At 45.3% G+C, this 23,632-nt stretch overlaps 1 protein-coding gene across 3 annotated transcripts; it reads right to left on the reverse strand.

Moving 5' to 3' along the window:
- Positions 1-334: 334 nt before the first annotated feature.
- On the reverse strand, positions 335-23,296 carry pik3r1 (phosphoinositide-3-kinase, regulatory subunit 1 (alpha)). 3 transcript variants are annotated; one of them, XM_030084337.1, is made up of 15 exons: positions 23,017-23,296; positions 20,406-21,031; positions 10,271-10,363; positions 10,081-10,155; positions 9,739-9,870; positions 8,970-9,171; positions 8,534-8,616; positions 4,267-4,468; positions 3,990-4,170; positions 3,751-3,876; positions 3,516-3,658; positions 3,261-3,437; positions 3,075-3,149; positions 2,822-2,992; positions 335-2,512 (listed from the first exon to the last, which is right to left on the reverse strand). In XM_030084337.1, the coding sequence occupies exons 2-15, from the start codon at positions 20,740-20,742 to the stop codon at positions 2,323-2,325; spliced, it is 2,187 nt and encodes a 728-aa protein (XP_029940197.1). In that variant the 5' UTR covers positions 20,743-21,031; positions 23,017-23,296; the 3' UTR covers positions 335-2,322. The 3 variants fall into 3 exon arrangements, with proteins under 3 accessions (XP_029940197.1, XP_029940198.1, XP_029940200.1); XM_030084338.1 differs by lacking the exons at positions 8,534-8,616; positions 8,970-9,171; positions 9,739-9,870; ... (2 more) ...; positions 20,406-21,031; positions 23,017-23,296 and adding an exon at positions 6,676-6,968; XM_030084340.1 differs by lacking the exons at positions 8,534-8,616; positions 8,970-9,171; positions 9,739-9,870; ... (2 more) ...; positions 20,406-21,031; positions 23,017-23,296 and adding an exon at positions 5,582-5,789.
- Positions 23,297-23,632: the final 336 nt, after the last annotated feature.

The following is a 23,632-nucleotide window of genomic DNA, read 5'->3' on the forward strand; positions in this document are numbered from 1 at the left end:
ATACAACCCAGAACTGGGGGCAACAGAAATAATGGTGCATGCGTCCAAGAGGAACTATTAAAAAAAAAAATACAAAAAAAACAAGGATTGACATAAACAAAAAGGTTCATGCCAGCAGCTGTGGGGAAGGTCAAATAAAATTGGACTTCTAGTAAAATAAATGTCAAATGCCAGACGTCGCCTCCACAACATCTGCAAACATTTGCCGAAAGAATTAATAACACCTAGAATAAATGACAGTCTCTATTAATGTGCTAATAATTAAATCTGGGATGAGTAATTTGGTCAAATACACCTAAAACATATGACACTAAACTGTTGTGTGTACCGTACGTTTGGGAAAAATTAAGCAAGAAATTCAAACGTTTGCTGGTTTGTTCACGTGTGTAGTAGTTTTTTTTTTTTTTCCTTCTTTTCCCAGGTTGTGCCAAAGATGAGTCGCTCCGATGAGTCCGTTAAAAGTCTCATTTGACGTGTCAGTGAGAATGGAAACCATCAAAATTAGATTTTGTTAGTCGTTTCACCTAATTTAGAGAGTTGACGGTTTGCGAAGTGGACGTGTTTATCGTGGGGGGGGGGGGGGGGGGGGGGGGGGTGTGAACTCATTCGTTTTTTTGTTTTTTTTGTTTTTTGGTTGTGGTGGTGGGGGGGGGGGGGACATCTTTTTGGTGGTCTGGAACACTCACAAGCTAAAAGTTGCTTTTCCCGAGTCAACGTGTACCAATGGTGAACTCGTAAAGACCGAACTCCTCCTCTCCTCGTATCAAACTGCCATCTGAAATGAGCCGAGCCACCCATGTAAACACAGTGATTTTCTGATACAGAAAAATACTAAGTGTACAATGTATATATTGATCTTTTTTTGTAAGTAACAATATCAATCCGCTGAAAACACCAGTCTGCTCTGATATATTCTCGTATGGGAACATATATATTTTATAACAAAATAAATCTATTATACTGTTTGTTTTCGCAGTGATGGTCGATCGGGGTCGTACAATCCCATCAGCTCGTTCTGAGTGCTCCGACCTTCTGAATAGTACTGAAAGCAGCTCAAATACTCAAAAAGGCTCTGCCTGAGAAGAACATTAGTTTGAAGCAAAAAAAAAAAAAAAAAAAAAAAGACTAATAAAATACTCATCTTTTCCATCTTTATACCAATTGTTAAAGTAATTTATAATAAAGTGTATGTTTCTATAGTCATCTTTTAAAAATCATAAGCATTTCTTGTACTGTATCTTGGCATTTTGACACAAAATATCCTTGCGGACATTTTACACAGGAAAAGATACTTTTCAAGCAATAAAACAAGCTTATATTCGTGGGTTGCAACAGAATAAAAAACAATTCTGAAGTAATATGGGTAAAGAATTGCATAGCAGATCAGAATATAACTGAAACAGGAACTGATTTCTTTTTGGTATGGTGCACTTTTGATTTATGACTTTGCACATTTTTCACATATGTACATGAAAAGAGTCCGTTCAGAGTTTCACCTGCCCACAGTTTAAGATCAAGTTTAACTTTTGCACAATAATGCTTTATCAGCGAGAAAGGCAGGGTTGGAGGCGTCTCGTCCTCTCTCTGCTCCTCTCATAAAAAGTCCAAAAAACAAAAATAAACAAAAGAAAACGAGAAGAAAAAAAAAAAATTAAACTTAGTTTAAAAAGTGCCATTTTGCTACATTTATCAGCTGATCCATGGTCTGCTACCCTCCCCCTCCCCCCCCCCAACCTCACACAGTTTCCTGATTCTATGAGTTTTGGTCACATGGACAGTCACACACACACACACACTCACTCGCAGCCACACACAAATAAACACACAGACACACACGTATGACATGAAAAGGGGAAGGGGAAAAAAAAAAAAAAGTGGAAAACAAAAAAAAAAAAAGGTGGTGGCCGGCAAGTACAGTTTTGTCTGAAGAGTTCGTATCTGCTGCGGTTAGACATTCCGGCTGGTAAAGCTTTGAAAAAACGAACAAGCACCATAAGGAAAAGGCCTCAAACGTCCTCCGCTCCGCTGGGGGAGTTCAGCAGTTTCCGCTTGATTCTGTGCTCCCACGAAAAAGCAAAACGTGAAGTACATCTACATTCAGACTCGCCTCGGGCTTGTGGTCGGGCAAAGTCACTGAAATGTTCCAGGCTTTACTTTGTGTTTGTGTGTGTGTGTGTGTGTGTGTGTTTGTCTCTTCCAGTCCGAGCCCGGCGTCGGCGCCTCGCTTTCTAAAAAAAAACATGGAGTCCGGGAACGCGTCTCCGAGACGAGGCCTTCCAGAGAGCTCTTGAGTCCAGTCCGTGCGGGAGCGCGTCCGGGTCCTCACCGTCTCTGCTGGGCGTAGACCGGGTACGCTAGCGTCACATTCAGAGAGTCATTGTGCTGGACCAAAGACGTGTGCTGGTAGTGGAGAACGAGTTCTTTCAGCGAGCCGTACAGGTTGTACGGCTCGGCGAAACCGTAGCCTGAGGGGGTCTTGTTGATGACGCAGTGCTTCACCTCGCCATCCACGCTGCGGAGGAAGAAAGAAAGAAAAAGGGCAAAAGTCAGAGGCTGTTCTGTGCTGCAGGAAATGAAAGCACGCTTTGTGACCGCCGCGCACAGACTGAGCCTCCTAAAACTGGTTCTCAGACAGGAAGTGGTCTCACAAGACAGGCAGGTGCGTGCGTCAACAATGAAACTAGGCGAGATTAAAAAAAGACACTCGAGGTCTGAAATGCTCAATAAATAACTGATACGTATAAGGCTGACTAAATTAAGCGGGTCGAGAGTAGCAGAGTGCATCATGGGGGCCGGCGACCGGCGCGTGAGTGATACGTACACAACGCTGCAGGCGTAGCATCCCGCCTTGCTGCTGTCTCGGACCAGGAATGTTCCGTCTCTCTTGCCCTGGAGCAGAGCCTCGGCCTGTAGTCGGTTGATGTTGCCCAGTTTCCAGGAGCGCTCGTCGTGGTGGGGAAGATCCTCGTCGTCGTCCACCATCGAATATTGACTTTAGAGGGGGAGAGGAAAACATGAAGCGTCCGTGCACGAGGAAACACGGCGGCATTGAGCTCGTTTTGAACGGCGCTTACTCTTCTGTGTTCTCGTTCTTGATTCCCAGCCACTCGTTGAGTTTTTTCTGTCTGACTCCCTTCTGGGTCAACCACCTGCAGGGAGAGGAGAGAAGACGTGAGGACTTCAGAAACCAGGCCAGATCCACCTGGACTCCCTCTGAGGGGGGGGGGGGGGGGGGGGGGGGGGGGGCGTGCTGTACTTACATTAGATACTGGTCTCTGGTCTTGCGGAGCTGGATGAGATCTGGTTTGATGCTGTTCATCCTCTTGTCGATCTCTCTGTAGTCGGCCGCCTGCTTCTTCAGATCTTCTTCTAGTCTCCGCTTGCTGTCCACGATTTCACTGATCCTCGACTTCAACTTCTCGTAGTTTCCCATGATCCTGAAGAGAGCGAGAACGAACCTTGAGCTCTGCGCCTTTTCGGCGTCGCTGAAGCTTCCCCTCTGTGGATTCTCTTACCTCTGGATCTCCTTGTCGTTGCCTTCTCTCCTAAACTTCTCGATGTACTCTTTGCTGTACCGCTCTTGTGTTTGACATTGCTCCTCGAATATCTTGATGGTTTCGTTAAAAGCCTCTATCGCCGTCCGCTTCATTTGTATTTCCTGCGAGCAGAAAGCAAAGAAATCAGCGCCTGGTGCACGGGCGGCGCGGCGGCATCCTGGTTCTGGGTCGCCTGCGGTTGGCAGACACTCACTTGCGACGTTCTGGTGTACTCCTCGTACAGACGGTCGTACTCTTTGTTCTTTTCTTGGTACTGCTGATGGTACTCGCAGAGCTTCCTCCCCACGGCTTCGATGTTGTCTTCTTTGACCACCTGATCCTGGAGACACGGGCAGATTCAACATGTTAAAGCAGGCGCGGACGCACGCTAAGAGCGTTTTACTCCCGATGTTCATTGTTAAGGATCTAACTGGATCTCGCCGTCTTTCTCACCTGCTGGTGTTTGGAGACGGGATACAGCAGCTTGACGTCTAGCTTGGGGTTGTACTGAGCCAGGGACTCGTTGCGATAGTGGTTGATGAGCTCGACAACGGAGCTGAAGGTCAGCGGGTCTGAGAAGCCGTACTTCCCGTCCCGGTGAAATATCTTAATGAGCTTGTTGTTTCCTCCTTTCCTGTAAGCAAAACCAAGAGCGCAGAGTTAACCGAGAGCCACCGACACAAAAACTAGACCAACGGCTTCAGGGATCGGGGGAGGGAGAAGGGCTCACCTCAGAGTCAGGGTGTAGTCTCCGTGCATCTTGGTGGAGGCGTCTCGGACCAGAAACGTACCGTCGGCGGTGTCCCTCAGCTTCTCGTTCACCTCCTCCCTCGAGATGTCGCCCCAGTACCATTCGGCGTCTTGCAGAGCCATGTTGTTGTTCATACCGTTGTTAATCACAGATGTGGGCTTCGGTGGCTTTGGAGGTAGAGCTGCACGGAGGGGGAGAGAGCAGCCGACGCACGGAATGTAAGTAAATGCGATTGGATGTTCCCGAGTAAAACACTCCTGACGTGTTCGCAGCAGATTGAGGGGGGAATCACTTCTTCTCTTTCAAAAGTGGCAGAAAAAGCAGCCGAATCTGGACTGAGCGAGCACTTTCTGCAGCCTTCGCTCATCCTTTTTTTTCCCCTCTCTCTCTCTCTCCATTGATTGAAGAGAGATGGAGGAAAAAAAATGCTCCCCCTCTCTGGGAGAGGTGGTGACGGTGAGGCAGGGGGAGGAGACACGAAGCGTGAGTCAGGGAGAATGAATTTCATTCAAGAAAATGTGGCGTCTATAAATATTCCTAGCAGCAAATACAGCAGTGCAGCCAGAAAAAATATGATGCACACACACACACACACACGCTGGATTATTGGTTTCTTTTAAGGGAATGGAAAAAATAAGGGTTGTGAATAAATGCAGCAGAAATAACAATGAACTGAGACACAGGCTGGAGCTAATGAGAGATTCCCCTTGAAGCTGTGGACAACAGTTTTAATGTGGAATAAGCAGAGTCTGTCTTTTGGGATTTACAAGCTTTAAAAAACAAAAAACAAAAAAAAAAAAAACCTGCAGTGGCTGCTTCCAGGCTGACACAGAAGCTAGCAGCAGCGCTAAAGTACTCGGCTATTTTTAACCCGCAAATCTGCACTGCCTTTGTTCACTGCCACTGCATTAACACCCATCCCGCTGCAGAACTTTGCCCGATGGAACGACCAGCGCCGCTAACGTGCACGACAGAGCCGCGTCTGCGGCTCCGTATAAAAACGCAGATGTTTGCGATCGGTGCAAACGCAGCCCCGCCAAACGTGTTTGCACTTCTCGCCTATATCCACCGCCGCGCTTTATTCTTCCACTGTCGATCCAGTCACACGAAACTGGAACCTGAATAAACCCCCCCCCCCCCCCCCCCCCCCCCCCCCCCCCCGAGGCAGATTGCATCGTTCGATCCCTCGTCTCCTCTAAAGAGGCGCAATCAGCGCCGGTTATAACGCCCACCTAAACACCCTTCTGAAACGCCATAAAGGGGAGCCTGCTCGGTAACGTGTTACATCACTCACCACAGCCAATCACACTGGGGGTCTGTCACCAGCCGCTCCTGCATCTTTCATTTCCTGAGAGCGATGAGGTCATTGTGAAAGCCCGCTACCTTCCCTCTTCCCCGCATTAATTCTTCACGACGCTGCGGCTGAATCAGACACCGTGTCGTCTGCCTTCTCTCTGCGGCGTCCCCGGCGTTACATCCTAGCGCGCGTCCATCTGCTCGTGCAGAGTGTGCGGCGTCTCTCCGCTAGCAGGGAAAAAAAAAAAAGGAGCAGCAGCCTGCTCCATGCTCCTGTCATCCTCTCTCGCTCGCTCTCTCTCTCTCTCTGCTGAAGCCACTCGGTCTCCTGCAGGTTGCTCGGCCCCTCCCCCTCCTCCTCCTCCTCCTCCTCCTCCTCCTCTCTGCGTGTGTCGTGCGGACGTTTAAGTCCGTCCCACTGCTGGCACCCAGACAAAGCCAGCTCTGCTGCAGCAGCACGTACGCAGCTAAATTATAATGCCTGGCCCGGTCACTGGCACCCAGAGCCCTGAAATACGCCAGTAATCCCACAGCATGACACTCGGCGTGACAGAGATAGCTCTCTTGATTTCCTGAGTGATATTAAAATAGACCCAGTTCTTGGTAAAGGTAGAGGGACTCCAGTGAAAGGCAGCCGTTGTCCTTCTCGGCTCAAGTAAGGAACAACTGTTAGAGCTTTACATACTTATCTTAAGCGGCGAGGAAACGGATCGCGTCAAATACAAACCATTTCAATCTGTGACCTAAATGACTGAACCTGCTCAGGAGGATTTCCTCCACGGAAAAAGGGACTTTCTTCCATTCTCTGTGTAGCTTTAAGCCAGTTCTGAAAGAACTTCACTCAACTCAATGTATTACATATGCAGGCTTTAAGAACAATCTGAACTACACAGCGTTGCACAGCGGCAGCCTGCAGCGAACTCGCTGGCGGCTCCGACTTACAGAAAACTTCTCCTGTTCTTTCTTTCTAAAGCTGCTGTTCGTGTGTCTTCAATCTCCCCAAGTGGCTCTAAAAGCCCAAAGCAAAATCACACTGCCCCACTTTACTGATGACAACTTTGTTTCAAAGCAGAAGTCAAACTTCAAACTTACGTTGCAAGTTGTGCATGTTTTGCTGAATCAATACTTTCTCCTTTGAAGCTCCTCTTTTATTCCCAAAAGGTGAATTAAATCCAAAAGGGTTGCTTTCAAGTCCTCCAGTAAAACTCCATTTCATAGTTCAGGCCGCCACGGTCATGGATGTGTTTTATTTCTTTAAAGGTTGTGGCTTAATGTGCCTCTTAATGAAATCCAGGTAATCCGCTCGTTGCGAGGCAGGTGCAGCACATGCGACTGTCTGGCTGACTGACTGTTCAGTTCCTGCTGTGAATGCAGTAAAAGAGCTGAGTCTCCTCTCTCTCCCCTCCCTCTCCCTCTGTCACTCTCTCCCTCCCCTCGCTCGCTCTCGCTCTCTCGCTGCTCTGTGAGGAGGCGGCCTGCTCACGTGGAGGTGGATAGTTAATCATTAGCGCTCGCTGCTGTGGTGTCGGAGCAGCCTGTTCTTGGAGCGGCTTCCCGTGCCAGCTGCGTTTGTGCGCGTCTCTCTGGCCACGCCCTCTCCCACTGTTTGTAAAGGAGGAGGCCGGGCCGAGGAGGAGGAGGGGTGGTCGGTCTTATGATTAACTTGCGAAGTTTCAAATATTTGCTGAGCTGAGCACTTTGAGGCAGGGAGGACATGTGGATAACCAGGCGGAGGGAGAACGAGCAGGAGCATGAGGAGGAGGAGGAGGAAGAGGAGGGAGAGTGGCCCTAGAAACTGGAAGCAGCCCTCAGTTAACAAGAAGTGCTCTGTGGAGCAGGCCGACTTTCCAGCCAACCAAATCTAAGTGGGCCTTTTGTCGCTTACTTAAAATAGGCTCGCAGTAACTGGGAGGAGGCACGCAGACAACCGTGCACACACAAGCACACAGGTCATTTACAGAGGCGCATGTACAGAATGCGCGTTAACAAAGACGGCCATTTGTCCTTCCCTCTGCCGAGCAGGGCCACTCGTACCTGGCAGGTGACCGAGAGCGGTCTGTGTCGTGGCGTGCGACCGGCTTGTGCGCGTTTTGTGCGCGACTCCCAAGTTTACGCGTGCAAAAAAACCCGACGGGGAGCGTGTCGGGGTTAGCGTCTCGTCGGCCAGCCACCCATCCATCGCTCCAAAGTGCTCCCGCAGGTGCAAATTACTGACAGCTGAGAGCAGCCCAGGCACAGGAACATTATAAATAGCCTTAACAGGTAATAAAATGTTTAAACAGCCACAGGCCCGGGCCTCTGGGCCGGCCAGCGACCGAGCTTTTAACTGGCGCTGTAAAAACATAAGTGCGCCACGGCAGTCCTCTGCAGCTCCGCATCAACAGACAAAAAGTGGCTTTGTGCAGCTCCGCGTCTGATGTGTCACCGGCTCGCAACACCCACAACAATCTGCCGCAAGAACAAACTCGCGCCAGAAGGTGCCATCTTCTTGCTGGCACAGTAAAACACAAAACAAACTCAAAAATCCCTGTCAAAATAAACCCTTCAGCTTTGTTTCATAGCCATACAGACAATTATAAACATCTGACATGAACTGACATGGAAATGTGCAACCTCAGAATGAAATGGACAGCCTCTGCAGCTTCGCTTTTTTTAATTAAATCTGCACATGTTCCCCAACCCAAGCGAACAGGAAATGAGCTCGAAGTGCTGCTGTAGAGCGCCCTGTGGTCCTGTACAACTGCAGCAATTGCAAGTCTCGACGCCTCTCCTCAAACTATTAATAGCTCCAGTCTGGGTTTGTTTTGTGCTGAAATTCAATCAGCGCACGCAGACGACACATGCAATGGCGAACCCCACACAAAATGCATGACAAGTCTGTGGTTGTATTGCTTTGAGCACAGACCCTACATAAATGATATCGTGAATGAAAAACATAGCTGTTAAGCACCTGGAGCAGCTTGACTGTCGCTCCACTCGCTGGTCACCAGGACCTCGATGATCCTGATGTAAGCATCCAGGCTGGGCTCACAGCTGTGGGAAAAATGGGAGAAAACCAGGCAAGTTAAAGAGAGTCTTTTTATTCTTCCTTTTTTTTTTTACAGCCCAGGTGACCGCTTTTTACTCTGGCTCTGGTTGTTCTTTGCTGGTTTCAATCTGATGGTTAATTCAGGCTTAGCTACTTTAATTGCACAGCTGGTAAGTAGAAAAGCTCCAACCTATATCCGCATGCAGCTGAAATCCATGACACTGCTTTGTGTGTGTGTGTGTGCGTGTCTGAGTGTGCATCTCCGAGCGTGCATGTCTGAGAGTCTCGGCTGAGCATGACTGAACCTGCAGAGCCTCTGCTAGCAGTGAGACGTGAGGCCTGCTGCGCTGACACCCACCTGGTGGCCTGCGGTCTGAAGAAGACCGGGCTGAAGATCTCGCCCAGCGTCCTGGCGCTGAGCAGGTTCTTGGAACCGCTTTGGCACACTCTAGCGAAATGCCTGAGCAGGCAGTGGAGAGTCAGCCAGTACTGGGGAGGCAGGCTCGGGGTGCTGGCGACGCGGCGCAACAGCTGGGCGCATTCCTCGGGATTCACCGCCTCTGTTGAAGCAGAACGGCCCACGGGTCAGTCGGGCAGATGTGAGAAGCCAAGTGCACGTCGAGGGGCTTCCAGAGAACAGAACGAAAGTGCTTTCTCTCACACAACCAGAGCAATGGAAAAAAGCATCGTGTGCAGTTAAGGCTTTGAAAACCGCAGAGAGACTGTGTGGTTGACAATGAGCGTAAGGTACACTGGCAGGTAATTGGCTGCTCAGAGACGCCAGAGATAAACTTTCAGGCTTGCTTTAGTTCTTATTAACCACAGATATCCTGTTTCTGGCCGAGTGACAGCTGGAGAATGCAGCGCCACAGAGCAGCGTGCAGTGTGACAGTTCTCCTCTTTGCAAGACAGAAAAGACAAAAGGCAAGATAAAGTGACAAAATGCACGCAACAGGGACTTTGTGTGCTTTCCTTTGAATGTGAGAAAACACTCAATACAGCGTTCTCGAAAGTATTGACGAGGTCTTGTGGTTTTTCTGTTCGAAGTACTCGATGTTCAGCTAGTAGGCAGAAGTACATGACGTCAGCGCTGCGGGCCAACGCTTGTGTCAGTTCTCCAATCGCACCTTTCGCAGTGTGGACCATCTGAGCATAGATTGCAGTGGGGATGATGGGCTGGGGGAGATCCTGCAGGTACCGACGCAGACCGTCACAGAGCACGGGAAGTTCAAGCTGGTCCAGGTCTGCTGATGGAGGATCTGACATGGAAAATAACAGAAATATTTAAGTTTAAAGTCATGTCTGTTGAGTGAAATCTTTATTTTTCAAACTTATGTTAAACAACAACGCAACCTTTACAGGTTAAAAGCAACCTGCTTCACTTTTTATAGACTTCCTGTACCAGCTTCATACTGCTGACATGAGCATTAACACACACACACACACACACACACACAAAAGTTACTTACCACACTCAAAATACTGTCTGACTTCAAGTCCAGCACCAGCAGTAAAAGTCCGATACAGGGTGGGGTTATCCAGACCTGTTAATCAAGCACAGCCCATTAATGTAATGCACAAAACTCGGGTAGTTCATGGGTGTATCGTAAAGGTCAGGAATGGTCAATATTAGTAAAATCTCGAGGCTTTTTCAGTCACCTTTCTTCTCAATGGCCTCCAGCAGTCTGCTTAACATGGGTGGAGCCGTCTCTGGAAGCGAAAACTGCTCCGTCAAGTCCAGAAGACAAGAGCCTGGAGGACAGGAAAGCAGACAGTCAACAAAAAATATTCTAAATATTTAAGTAATGGGCTAATACTTCACTTTGTAAACCTTTTGTTACACATGGTGCCTGATAGAAATGACTCGCACACCTAGCCTGTTACAACAACTGCTTTAGAAACCGGTAGCTTCCAGGATGCCAGGTGGAAATCTTTGAAAACAGCAGTGATGGGAGCAGTCTCCACACATCCCATGGTAAGCTTAATTCTAACCGCTGGTTTTGAGTGATTTTTTTTTTTTTTTTTTTTTTTAATTGCAACATCCAGATTTAGCAAATTATTACTTAAAAAAAAAAAAAAAAAAACTAACAGCGGCAATAAAACTGCATTAAGCACATTTAATCTGCCTTTCACACGCTTTCTGAACTGTGGGGATGAGCTGTATGGATCAAGTGCCATCTCTTATGTCATTAAGCAGCACAGGCCAAAGCTCATTTCATTTAAAAGTGCCAGTGAACACAGCAGGGCTACGTAGCGCTCACTGACGGTACCGTTTCTTCTTTCCATTCCTGCAGTAGTGCCTCTGGATTTCAACAGAAACTCCACTTTGGATGCCTAATTTAAATCAGAACACCGACTGAATATACACTGACACATGTATAAATCATTATTAGCTTTCTAAAGCATGAAACAAATCTGAAGGAGCTTTGACTGATGTTCAGAAAAAAAAATGTAGACAAAATGTACAAAGCGAATGAGAACCTTTTTCTCCAGCGCTGAAACCACAGTCTAAAAGGGGATTTCACTTGAACCACTTCCTCCAGAGATGAGCAGCGGGTTTAATTTATGCACAGCATGGCTGATATCTGGGTCATCTTCAAACTCTGGACACAAAATTCAAGCACTGATGACCTGTATACGTTACCCATTGAGAAAATGAAAAGCTCTGCTGCTCGAATCAAATCTGAGGGCCGCGATTCATCGGCACCAAAGCACTCCGAACTTCAAAAGGAAGCCGGTGCACGAGCAAATCACGGCCTTCAGAGGTGGAAGCGAGTATTTACAACAGACTGATTCAAGAACAGGAGGTGCTGAGCACTAAAGTTAGGGTCTGGTGGACTGAGAGACTAAAGCAAATATCCTGTGATATGAGGTAAGCCAGGTCCGACTTTTTAAACTTATTTTTCCTTCAGAACTTTGCGCCCAGGTGTGGACATGAAAGGCGGAAGGAGTTGGCGAGGATTTTATTTGGATTTGCAAAGGCATATTTTTGAAAGGGCACTTTCCTGAAAGGCTCGACTGTTCGACAAAGTGTGCTGTTTCAAAAAATGCTGAGGAAACCGTGAATGGAAGCCTTTCTGGTGGCAACCATATTTTTCTTTCTTTTTACCTTCAAAAACGATCACTCCCCCTGCTCTTTTCTTCAAACCGGGCATTAAATGGGCAACTGCTGCTCTCGCTGATGCATGCATGCTGGTCATTACCAAAGAGGGTTCAATCAGGCAAATAATGAACCATTTCATCCAAATCCACATCCTCTGGCCAACACAGCGCTGAGGCTGGCATGTTGCGTGTGAAGAAACTGGATTACCAAAGTCCTCCTAACCACAGAACACACAAAACTCCATGTAGGACAACTGGTCATCTGGAAGACATTATTGGAACTGCGGACCGGGAGGGGTTTTTTTTCTCAGAAGCAGTGAACTCTGAGATGGAACGCCAAAGTTTCCTTAAATAGAGATCAAGACACGCAGCGCTGCCATCACACACCTTGGAAGTGTAACCTTTCTCCTAGACAAGATATCTAACACGGCTGTCCTTCTGTCGTCGACCTTTTTCTGAGAAACTCAAATCACAACCTAAGGTTAAATATAGCCCCCCCTGCAAACTCCCCCCTAGCCACCCACACATTCACTCCCCCGCCATTCTTATCTTGAGAAATTACATGACTGCGACATCCTGTGGGGAGGCTACTTTTTATTTGACAGTTTTGATAAATGTCAGCCTTTGTGAGACATTTTAAAATACAACAGCAGCACAAGTTTACATGCTCAGCATTTACTCCGAGAAACAAGCAGCGTCCACAGCTCAGCGATATTCCCTCACAAGGAAAAGGGCCTTCAAAGCGACCGAGCGCCTTATGTTTATTTACTTTACCCATGTCTGGCCTATGAGTGACACGGGGCAGGTCGCAGATAGAGTTGCTTCTTGGTACTGTCAACGATGCGATCGCTTCAGCGCCAATGGAATTGTATCAAGTAGCAGTGGAAATATGGCAGAAATGCTATCTGCTATCACCCCTAGCTATAGGTTATCTGTGATGGTTTCTCAGATGCCATGGCGTGGGATCAAACGATCAACATGCAGACGCCAGCCAAAGATTGTAACCACAGAAACACAAAGATGAGCATTTGTATTTTTAAGTATGGGATGGAAAAACCATACCAAAAAAAGAAACTCAACTGCTGTAGTGTGACCGCGGACACTGTTTGCTAATAGCCTTTTTTTGTCTTTTTTTTTTTTTTTTTTAAACTGCATGCAACCCTCTGAACAGTTAGAACTCCACTTCAGTCTGGAGGGCTCTAAATAAAAACGAAAACTACTTTGATAGTGTTGAATGATTGTGGGATTGCACTATTAGCTGGCTGACATGCATACACTTTTAGTTTCGCACTTAATTGTATGATAATAACACCTACACAGAACCCAAAATATCCCAACTAAGTCAAACATGAAAAGATTAGCAACTTATCACGAACTGTGAGATATATGATTATAAAACCTGGAAATAAAAAAAAAATCAAATGAAATTCATTAACAGTCTTAAATCTGTAAAGCATAATCAATAACAGACTCAGAAAGCCATCTCGATACTATAAATAAATGCTGCTAACGTGACAATATTGCAGTTGTTTTGCTGCGTTTAAACCAGCTGAGGGGCTGCACATCATGCGACTCCTCAAATTCTAATTTTCAATGGAAGTTGGTTTCTGTGGTAACCCAGGAAAAGAGAGTGAGGAGACGGGGGGGCCCCTGAACGTGCCTCTACAAGTCTGCATGTTTGGCAAAGCTCATGATATCCCAGAAGGGCTCAGACCCGTCAGTAGTCCGTTAGACAACCGCAGGTCGAGGAAGTCGGTGCAGCTGCCGCTGGTGCTGCAGCCGCCGCTGCCGCCGAGGTGTGGGGGGACAATCTCCTCGGCTCAAACGGTATGTCTGAACCCAGCGAACTGCAGACTGTGGGCAGAGCGGAGCTGGGGCACAACGGACGCCCTAAAGATAGCCCCCATTTTGGATAAATTTAGAGGGGCTGCTCAAGTAACCAGCATTTTCAGGTTCCACCACTTCTTGTCTGAAAACGCTGGAGCTGAACCCACAGAAGGACCACCACACATTATACAGCACCAAGTAATAATTAAACTGTGCAAAGTGGATTGTCTGCACAGTATCCATTTATAAAAGGCAATCGAGTGACCACCAAAAACAATTCAGACCTTCAGGAGTACTAAAACAGCCCCCCAAAAAAGAGAGACATTTACTATCTACATGCTTGCAAGGGCAGCATTAACATGCCTCCACATGGCTGTTCTGTGAGTTGAGGAATGATGCAGCTTTGAGCTTGAGTGAGGAGGGAAAATGCAGACAATGTCTCCTCCTGCAGGGAGGAAGACGCAGTGCAAAGGCAGAGCAGCAGCCAATGAGGAGACTGTTGCTACAGCCTGACAATTAACCCTATAAAGAGCAAGACCGTGGATGAGTCTCAGACACCCACAGGAACGGCCACATTTTCTTGACATGCACATTAACTGTGAGCAGCACCACGCTGTGGGAACTGTGGATACTTTGATAAAGCAGAATAAAAATAAACTTTGGCGAGACGAGTAGCTGCAGGGCACAGCTGCAAGGTCAGATGGGTACAGATGGCAGATTGTAAATCAAGACAAATGATCAGTATTGGATAAAAGTTTCACCACTGATTGTGTCGTGATTCGAATCGATGGTGTCTTGTGATCAGTCAGAGGTATCAACAGAATTAAACTTTCACATGACGTGTGATCAAACCTCCTGCCATGATCAGCATTTTCTGCTCCACATGCCAACATAATCTGAAGAAGAAATAAAATCAGCTGCACATATTCAGATTTTCTGGTGTGTTTACTGTGTTAAACACGCTAAGTCACACATTTTACAATAAGTACAATCAAAATGTGGTTTGAAATGATTTATTGAAATCTGTTGGCAATTAAAACTGCAGTGAATTTAATCTGGAAACCGTAATAAAGGCTGGTTTGAACCATGTTTTTATCAATGACTACAGGTTTTACCGCATTGTAAACTGAGCCAAAATACTCTGGAACATGTCAGGTAATATAATAGTGAACAATATGAGTGGAACGCTAAGAAAATACTGATCTTTGAGAAAACCATCATTGTGGATTATTTTACAGTTTAAAAAAAAAACCTGAGGTTGTTAAGTTGGTCAGGTTAGAAGGCACCTTCGTGTGCGAAGTCATCCTAATCTTAAGCTCTACCAAAGTGGGACACGTCACGATCGCTGTTCAACCACGAAGGTTTTAAAGCGTGGCGTCGTTGCAGCTGCGTTTGCTTTTTCTTGGCAGAGCAGTCGTTTCAAACGTGAGCGGACGTCTCTCATCTTGTTCTAAAAGAAGCGATCAGCAAACCGAGAGGCTGATTTCATTGCAAAAGATAAGCGAGGCTTTGAAACAGGGGTCTGTGATTTGGTTCTTCTTGGAAGTATTATATAACACCTCACCTCCTGAGCAGAAGGCTTACCTCGCCATTCCAGCTAGTCCACCATGTGCCTTGACCCCGACCCCTCCTCCCTCTTCCCTTAATAAATTACATATTTGAAATACCTTTTCAGCCTCCCCTCCCTGGTGGGTGTGCGTCTTTCTAATCTCACCTTTTGTCTTACTGGGTGCTTCTTTCAGTCCATCAGTCTGCTTCTTTGCGCCTTATTTTCTCGCTCTCTGTCTTAATCCTGCTAGCAGACATGCCCTGACTCCAGTAAAGAAGATTTGCCAATTCAGACTCCAGTCTCTGAGAACAATCAAGTAATGAAACTGTTAGGCACGCTTTCATGCACACAATTTCACACAACTCTGACCGGATTTATACACTAATGCCACTGCATAAAAATGAAGAATTAAAATAAAAATCTAATAAGTTTTGATTTTTTTTTTTTGTAACCTTGATAGTCCCTTAGATCTTTTTTTTGTGTTGTTTTGTCTTTTCCACATCACTGAACAGCAGCGAGTTCACAAAATGTACAGTAAATACAGCTTGGAGGGTCCACAAACTGCCATTCTTAGAAACACAGAGGGGTAAAACCAGAATGACTGCCATCTATGTGCCATTTGTCACGATTAGATAGTTAAGCTGAAGAAGAAAAAGTCATCCAAAGGTTAGTAGATTGAATTTCAAGCTTTAACTGAGCTGGCAAGACAAACACTTCAGGCAAATGACTTGTTAAGTTGGCAGAAATTGATCCGCTTTGTTGAGCCAAGTTCAACATCATGTCTGGATTTTGTTTTAATGCAGCTTTTTCACTTTCAGTAGTAGTTAACTCAAGATATTTGGCTTTTAATTTAGTTTTTGTGATATTTTATGGCTGGCTGGTTGTAACTGCGAGTAATCGTAACACGTGCTTAAGTTCAAATGTGTTTCCAGAAACGACTACGGGGATAATGACAGGACGACATTTAATAAACACCCCTCCGTGACATGGACCCACACTGGAAACTATGATGAGCCAAAAATATACTTAAATCCAGCTCGGGTCTGACGTTCGCAGGCGGAGGATTTGCTGCTGCCACTCCTCACGCCTCTCTCAGCCGCCAGTGTTAACCCGCTCATGCAAACAACTGGGACAAAAATCAACTGCGCAACAAGACAAACTCTAAATGCTTCAAAATCCAAATGCTTGATGAACATATATATCGGTCAAATTTGCCCTCGCGCTGGCAGCATGTGCGCTGATGACAATGACGGTGTAAAACAGCGACCGCCTGGGCGCTATTCAGAGCGCAAGCATTTATTGTCTGGTTGCATTGTGAGCCAAGTTACTGCAATCAGCACTTAGCACAATACTGATTCATCACAAAGCTACAAATCAGTCTACCATGCAGTCTGTGCGCACCCCTCCACCAAAGAAGCGCCAACACATTCCTGGCTGCCTTTAGTCTCGCAGAGGAGCACGACATCAGAGCAAACTATCATACTATAAACTTCTGCTGCGTGTTTATTCAGTCGCAGGCGGAGATAGATTTATGTATCCGAGTCGGTTCTTTCTCAGGGGAGGAAATAAGAGGGGGCGAAAAAAACATATATATATATATATATATATATATATATATATATATATATATATATATATATATATATATATATATATATATATATATATACCAAGTTAAAACTCAATGCCAAAGTCCTTACATGTATAATTTAGTAGAAAAGGCAACTTGTGGCAGAGAAAAAGGATGGACAGCACTGTCAGACTGAGTGTTCAATACAGCAGATGTCAGCCTGAGTGCTAAAGAGGCCCAGGGAAGGAGAGCTGCATTATCTCAATCTCCAGCTATGCAGAGTGCTCTCCGTGCAACTGTCTCCTTTGTGCAGCCAGCGCTCTTCCTTCCAGTAGCCCCTTTTAGAGTCTATATTTCACAGACAGGGAAGAACCTAAAATGCCCAATATGCTGAGAGGACTGCATGCACATTCACACTCATAAAATCCCCTTATCCCAGAAACAAAAACAGCATGTACACGGGCTTTCCAAGAAATAATCTAGTGCTACATTTCTGTTGCAACATAGCACACTCGAAATCATTTTAAGGCCTTGAACAGCAGGAGAAGACGTCCTGATGGCATCAAATATTTCCTTTAACAAGACTGAGCTTGTAAGACTGAGCCCTGTGAGAGCATGCAGAGCTGCAACCCCTTATTCACACTTTTATCTGTAACATTTGCTGGAAGAATGTGCACTCAAGACCGGCTGCTGGAAGATAAAGCGCAATTATATGAACCCAGAGGGGGAAAAAAAAAAGAGATAAAATATTCAACTCAGAGGAGTACGCTTATCCAGGCACAGCCAGCATGTAGCATTGTCACCAAACTCCTGCAACAATAAACTGCCTCCAAAGTTGAAGAATTGCTTACTTGAAAGCAGCGTTTATGCTTTTTTAATCACATGTTTAGTTGTGAACTGGAACTCTTAAACCAAAAACAAAAGTAACACAATTTAGCTTTATTTACTTAGTAAAACTGAGGACAGGAAAAAAAAAAGAAAGGATTTCTAAATAACACTGAATGAGAAATGCACTTTTCTATGTATTTCTGACTTCCTCCAGCTTGGCAGGCTCAAACACATGTATATTCTCTCAACTGAGAGGCCCGGTAAAGGAGCAGCACTTTAATGTTTATAAAGAAGAAAAAAAAAAAAAAATGGAGGGGCTGAGAGTTGGAATGAAGCAGAATAGTTTCCCAGCCCGGCCCTTTTTCTCTTTCTCTCATTCCCTCTCCACATCTGCTGCTCTCATGTAAACCACCCCTGTGGCTCGGAGAGGAGAGGCCCCCTTTCCCCACCTCTTTTCCCCCAGCCAGAGCTGACTGTAGGAACTATCAAAACATAAAAAAGAGGAGGGGGAGGAACAAAAAAAAAAAAAAAAAAAAAAAAAGCTGTGGAGTAGGAGTAAGGGAGCAAGATCCCTTGGTGGTGGGCAATAAATCACAAACACTCTGGAAGCAACAAGACCCTCTTCAAAGCCCCCTTGAGCATGTGGAGCGCCCAAGTTCCTCTGGAGGCCCCCCACCAACCCTCTGCCAACCCCCAAGCCCTGATCCCTTTGCACACCATCCATCGCATCAAACCCTCTCGCCAAGCACAGGGGCACCCTTACCCACAGCCTCAGGGCCCTCCCCCTTCCCCTCACCCTCCCCCCGCCCCGAGGCCAGGACACAGAGACTTTTCTTCTCTCGGTGCAACATTCACACTCGCTCCCGGCTCGGCGCTGCTGCCACTCAACCACGACACAGCCATTCAACACATGCCCCCTTCATACGGTTCCTCGCTCATTCTGCTAAAACCACAGCAAAGAATTTCACGATTGTACCACAAAAGGGCAGAAACGAGAAAAAGCTGGCGACTACAGCTGCTCTTTAGGTGAGCGGGAAACACTCGGAGCACGCATTCACGCCGGCCACAGCGGCTTCAAAAAAGACACACATTTTAATTGAAGCTCAAAGCTCCAGCCTGAGCTTTAACGCTGCCCCACATCTCAAATGATTCCTTTTTAACTGCAATAACCTTGAAATCATCAGGTAAACATGCTCAACTATACTTCAGTAAAGAACTTGAATGTGACAAATGTCACCGTTACTAAATAAGAGATTTCACTACTGTGCAAAAACCAGGAGAACTTGTCAGATGTCCTAACTAGTGTCATACAGAGTTCCTATTTTTCAGCAGTTTCAATTTTTTCCCACTGAACTGCTCTCCTGTGCTTCCAGAGAAGAAGTAATTTGGCCTATTTGCCAGGATCTAAATATCACTCTGAACACTGCTGAGGGAGTTGTATTCCCGTCAGATGATGTTTGAGGAGAAAAACAGATGATATCCACCAGCAGCATATGGCCTGCACAAGATGCTCCGGTGTACGATACCCTGAGCGCGCACCAGTGCCGTGGCTCTGTGGGACTGAGCCGGGGTCAGATTCAGTGCAGCTGTACACCACGGGCAGGACGGCTTGTTGAAAACGACCGCTTAATAAAACTAGCATCCCTGACACATTTTTATAAACCCGACTCAAGACAGAACAAATGGTTGATAACGCGTTTAAACAAATAGCGTCGACGTTTTAGTTCAAATGGATAAACTATCAAAGGAGCCATTCATAGCCGATAGAAAAAAAACTTTCTATCAGATGCAGCATGCGCACGGTCAGTGACGCGAGCAGAACATCACTGTGTCATTTGGACTCAGCTGCAGGAGGCATTTAGGGCCAAATCCAAAGTCCAGTGAACAATGATTTGATTTAATGCGAGTAGAGATGACTAAGGTTCATTTTCAATAGAATCTGAATGATTCTGCTGGAACTACTCAGCTCACAATCACTAACTCACATGGTGATTTGAAGACAACTTCAACTGAGAGGAGAGAGCTTGGGAGGAGAAAAAAAATAGACATTTTACTGAAAACACATCTCAGATTTAATTGTGTCTGCTAATGAAGGCCAAAAGATTATGGGTAAAAATCCAGGAAAACCTGATTTAACTAAGAGAAAGGACCTTGTGGTGTGAGTTAAGTACCTGACAAAAGCTCACACTGTTTGATAATGAAAAAAATGTTGCAATAATGTGAGAAACTTTTACATAAATAGAATCTCTCCACTTCAAATATATTCCTTTTGAATCCAGACCAAGGCAGGCATTCAGAGATCCTGTATGTCCCAATAGTCGAACCATTTACCGGAGTGGATACACACATTAATACATCCAGTTGGTCAATGGTTTGTTTTAGAACTCTTTACAACACTCTCAGCTTTCTTGCATTTTTATATAGACTACAATTCCCTGGTATAGTAACTGACACAAACACTAAATTATTGTGATAATTGCCATTTTCATGTCAAAATGTGCCACTTTTCTTTACTCAAATGTCTATTAACTGCTCACTTTTGTATTATACACACACTTAATTTTAAAATGTTTCCAGATTTTCTCTAACCCATACAGAATGGGAACACAAACAGAGTAAAACAGAACGAAAAACGTTCATCAGAAAGCTAGCCAGCATTAAAGTTATCCATGGTGACCTTGATGGAACAGTTTAACTGAAAACCCTCCTGTGCTCATGAGATATCTTAGATTTTCCTCTCATTGAGTCAGATCAGATCGATTTCATTGGTCAGAAGTTGTGGACCAAAACTCCCATCATCCATAACTACTTACCAACACCAAAGTTCTCATGAGTTGTTAGGATTGGAAGATCTTCATGGCAAAGGCTGCACATTGAATATTTTGACTGGCATTAATACCTGTGATCAGTCAACTCACCTTGCTCAGAGTCCGAGTCCGTTTCTGCCTTGAAAGAACTTGGAGCTACGGGTAGAGGTCTGAGGGGTCTTGGTTTTGGTGTGGGGGGTGAGATCCATTTCTTCCCAATGTACTCTACATATGTCCCGGGGAAGTCCCCCTTTTCCTGAGTGGTTTCATTAAAGCCTGGAAGCCAGCCAATGTCCTTTGGACACTGCTCCAGGCCATCAGTGTACCCGAGAGCCACCAGAGCGCCTTTGCTTACTAGCAGTATATCCCCCACATGCAGATCAATGTCCTCCTCACGCTCCTTCTTATAGTCATAAAGCGCTCTGTACTGATAGCCCTCTGCACTCATGTTGAACGCTTGGCGTCGACGTATTCTTCTCAACGCAAGCTTCGAGCAGGAAAGTAACTCTTCAGGTTTCTGTGATTATGCGTTTTTAGTCCAGGCTCTCATTTGCTAGTTCAAACGCTCGCACTTCCAACAAAGCTGCAGGTTTTCGGTGACAATATCTAGCTTGTCTTCATTCTTTCACAGTTGCCGATCTCTCTGAATGATTTGTGGTTCTCCTGGTGTGTCGCCCCACAGTATGCACCCATCAGTGATTGGCCTGCCGCTGCGATCGTGAGAACGCTATCAGGATCTGCAAAATGAAAAGAGGTGCCATTTACAATACAAGGCAAAGAATATTTTGCAAACAAAGTTTGAGTGCAAACAGACAAAGTTCACTAAAGTCTCACAGATGTTATGTTTGCAGTAGGTAACCAACGTCATGGAGATATAGAAGCACACGCGATTGAGCTTTGCATTGGAGGAATTTTTTAGCGGAAGGTTGGAATCAAACAATAAGAATATTTAAAACAGTAATTAACATCATTACAGGCTATGTGTTTATTGACAGATTAAATATGATCTAAAACTGTGAGTGACCTGGCTTAAGAGAAAACACTGGCTGATCGCTTTGTTTCTTCCATCTATTGTTTTATTGCAACAATTGACTAGTTTCAGCCTTTACAATGGTATTTTTTTTAACCAATCCCTTTACTTTGATTAAAAATTATCCAAATATATTTTCATTTTGGACTGTGTGGAGAAAATGGTTTTACTCAGAATTAAAGAAACACAAAATGGTCATCAAAACAGTTGGATTATGTTTATCAATTACTGTTCTGGTGGTCTCTAAAGCAACACCACCTTAGCCAGTTTAGCATGATTCTCAGTTTTATGGCTAAAGCTGTATGCTCTCTCTGGTGGTATTTTGAGTTAAATCGTTGCCTTGAATGTGGAGGACTTGAGTTTGAACACCGGCTGAAGGTAGGGCATCTGGCATGAAAATAAACCAAGTCTACAGTAAATATTGTAATGGTTTACTCTGGCAAGCCCCATACAAAGGAGCTGTCGAAAGAACAATAGTTTAAAAGTCACTATTTCATATGTCATACAGAAAGTCTGTTTATACTTGGGAATGAATTCAGGCCAATATCTACTTAGCTGAAATGTTCAAACTTCCTTGAGCAACTGCAAATGCTGACACAGGAACACATCTTAAAAACCATCATTATGCATGGACATTTTGTGGTTCTACACTGGCAGAAGTTGGCAGGAAGTAGTGCCAAAAACGCCAGATGCATCAAACTTCTTGAGATAATCTGAAATGAAGTACTGGAAATTGCATCATTTTCTGTTTTTGCACAATGTTACCCACATAGCACTTTCAAATCATCACCACTAAGTTATAGCAAAAATACATGTTAAAAGTTATATTCTTCACCTTTTCAGAAAATATGTGCATTTCCAAGCATGCCAAGGGGTGATTAAGATAATTACCCTGCATAAGAGGCTGAACGCTATTTGCAGTGATACTGGGTTGACAGAAAAGTGTGCATACCGGTGTATCAGTATGGGGAAGGTTTGCGATGATCTCTTTCAAAAAATTCGAATGGACCATATTTGCACTGAACTAAATTCAAATCACAGCCAGTTTGCCAAATGACAATCCAAAAATGAACGACGTCGCAGATGCAGACATGTTTAATAGGATATTTTACAGGTTCTGGCACGCAGTCTTCAGCGCAGTTATGAAGCTAACATGAGCATTCTCCCCAGGCAGCCCACATTCACGATGCTGATACAGTTATATAACTGAAAACCCACCTTTCTAGGTACTTATGCGTGGTTATTACTGTTGTTAGGGTTTTAGGAAACTTCCGAGCGATGTGAAATACGTTTTGAGAGCACGACGCAACAACTTTACTGCTACCGGGAGAAAGAGAGAGAGAGAAAAAAAAGAAAGATGTCGGGAGGGGTGCTGCTAGCCACGTTAGCACGCTAGCGTCGGTATGCTAGCGTGATCGACTGATGGTAATTAGCAAGAAGGAGATGAATATATACACGAACTTATTACTTTACGAACACACAAGTGAACGTAAAGTAACGATAAAGTCATACAGAAAACACTGGTTTAGAAGGTAAAAATGAGAAAAATGCTAAGTTAAAGCGACGATTGAACAAAGTAGCTCAAGGGTCTATGTTGGGGAAAATGTTGCCACGAAACATGCTAAAATAAGAGTTTTGGTGAAATAGATTAGTATTAATTTAAACAGTGACGAAGCACAGTAACTTACATACCGAATGTCCACAGTTGTACAAGCGGATCCCACGGTTCCGTCTCTTTTCGGGCTGAAATAGCTCACTACGTTCGGTCCAACTTCGCAGATGCGACGTGAAATGTCGAAAAAGACGTTCCTAATCACGCCCTGTACCGACACGGTCCAAAAAGCAAAATCCTCTAGCAGGGTTCAAATCCGATTTAAAGAGAAGTACAAAGTGTTACAGCCGCACGGCTCGTCGACATAACGGAGCGGTCTCTCCCCGTCCTGAACAAATGTTCCCTTCAGCTTCGCCTGTGCGGCCAGCGAGGGGCCAGACAAAGCGCCGCCGCTCATTGGTCGACACGCCTGTCAATCAACAACATCAGGTAAACTGACCAATGGCGTGTCTGCAAGGGGCGCACACGCCCCCCTCCCATGTATGCTCGCACGCAACATGAAACACCTATGGAAATTACATAACTTCAGCACGCGATCCCACTGTAACCCGGTCCGTCCGGGGTTTATTAGGAGCATCTGTTCTCCAATTCATCTGGGATTATTTTCATCTTCCCGAGCAGTGAAGACAATGTAAAGGGATTGGCTTGCATCGTGTCAGTAAGCTCAAACAAGAATCTATAGGGCATAAAGAACAC

The sequence above is a fragment of the Salarias fasciatus genome (assembly GCF_902148845.1).
Source record: "Salarias fasciatus chromosome 7 unlocalized genomic scaffold, fSalaFa1.1 super_scaffold_4, whole genome shotgun sequence".
In the NCBI taxonomy this organism is placed as follows: domain Eukaryota; kingdom Metazoa; phylum Chordata; class Actinopteri; order Blenniiformes; family Blenniidae; genus Salarias; species Salarias fasciatus.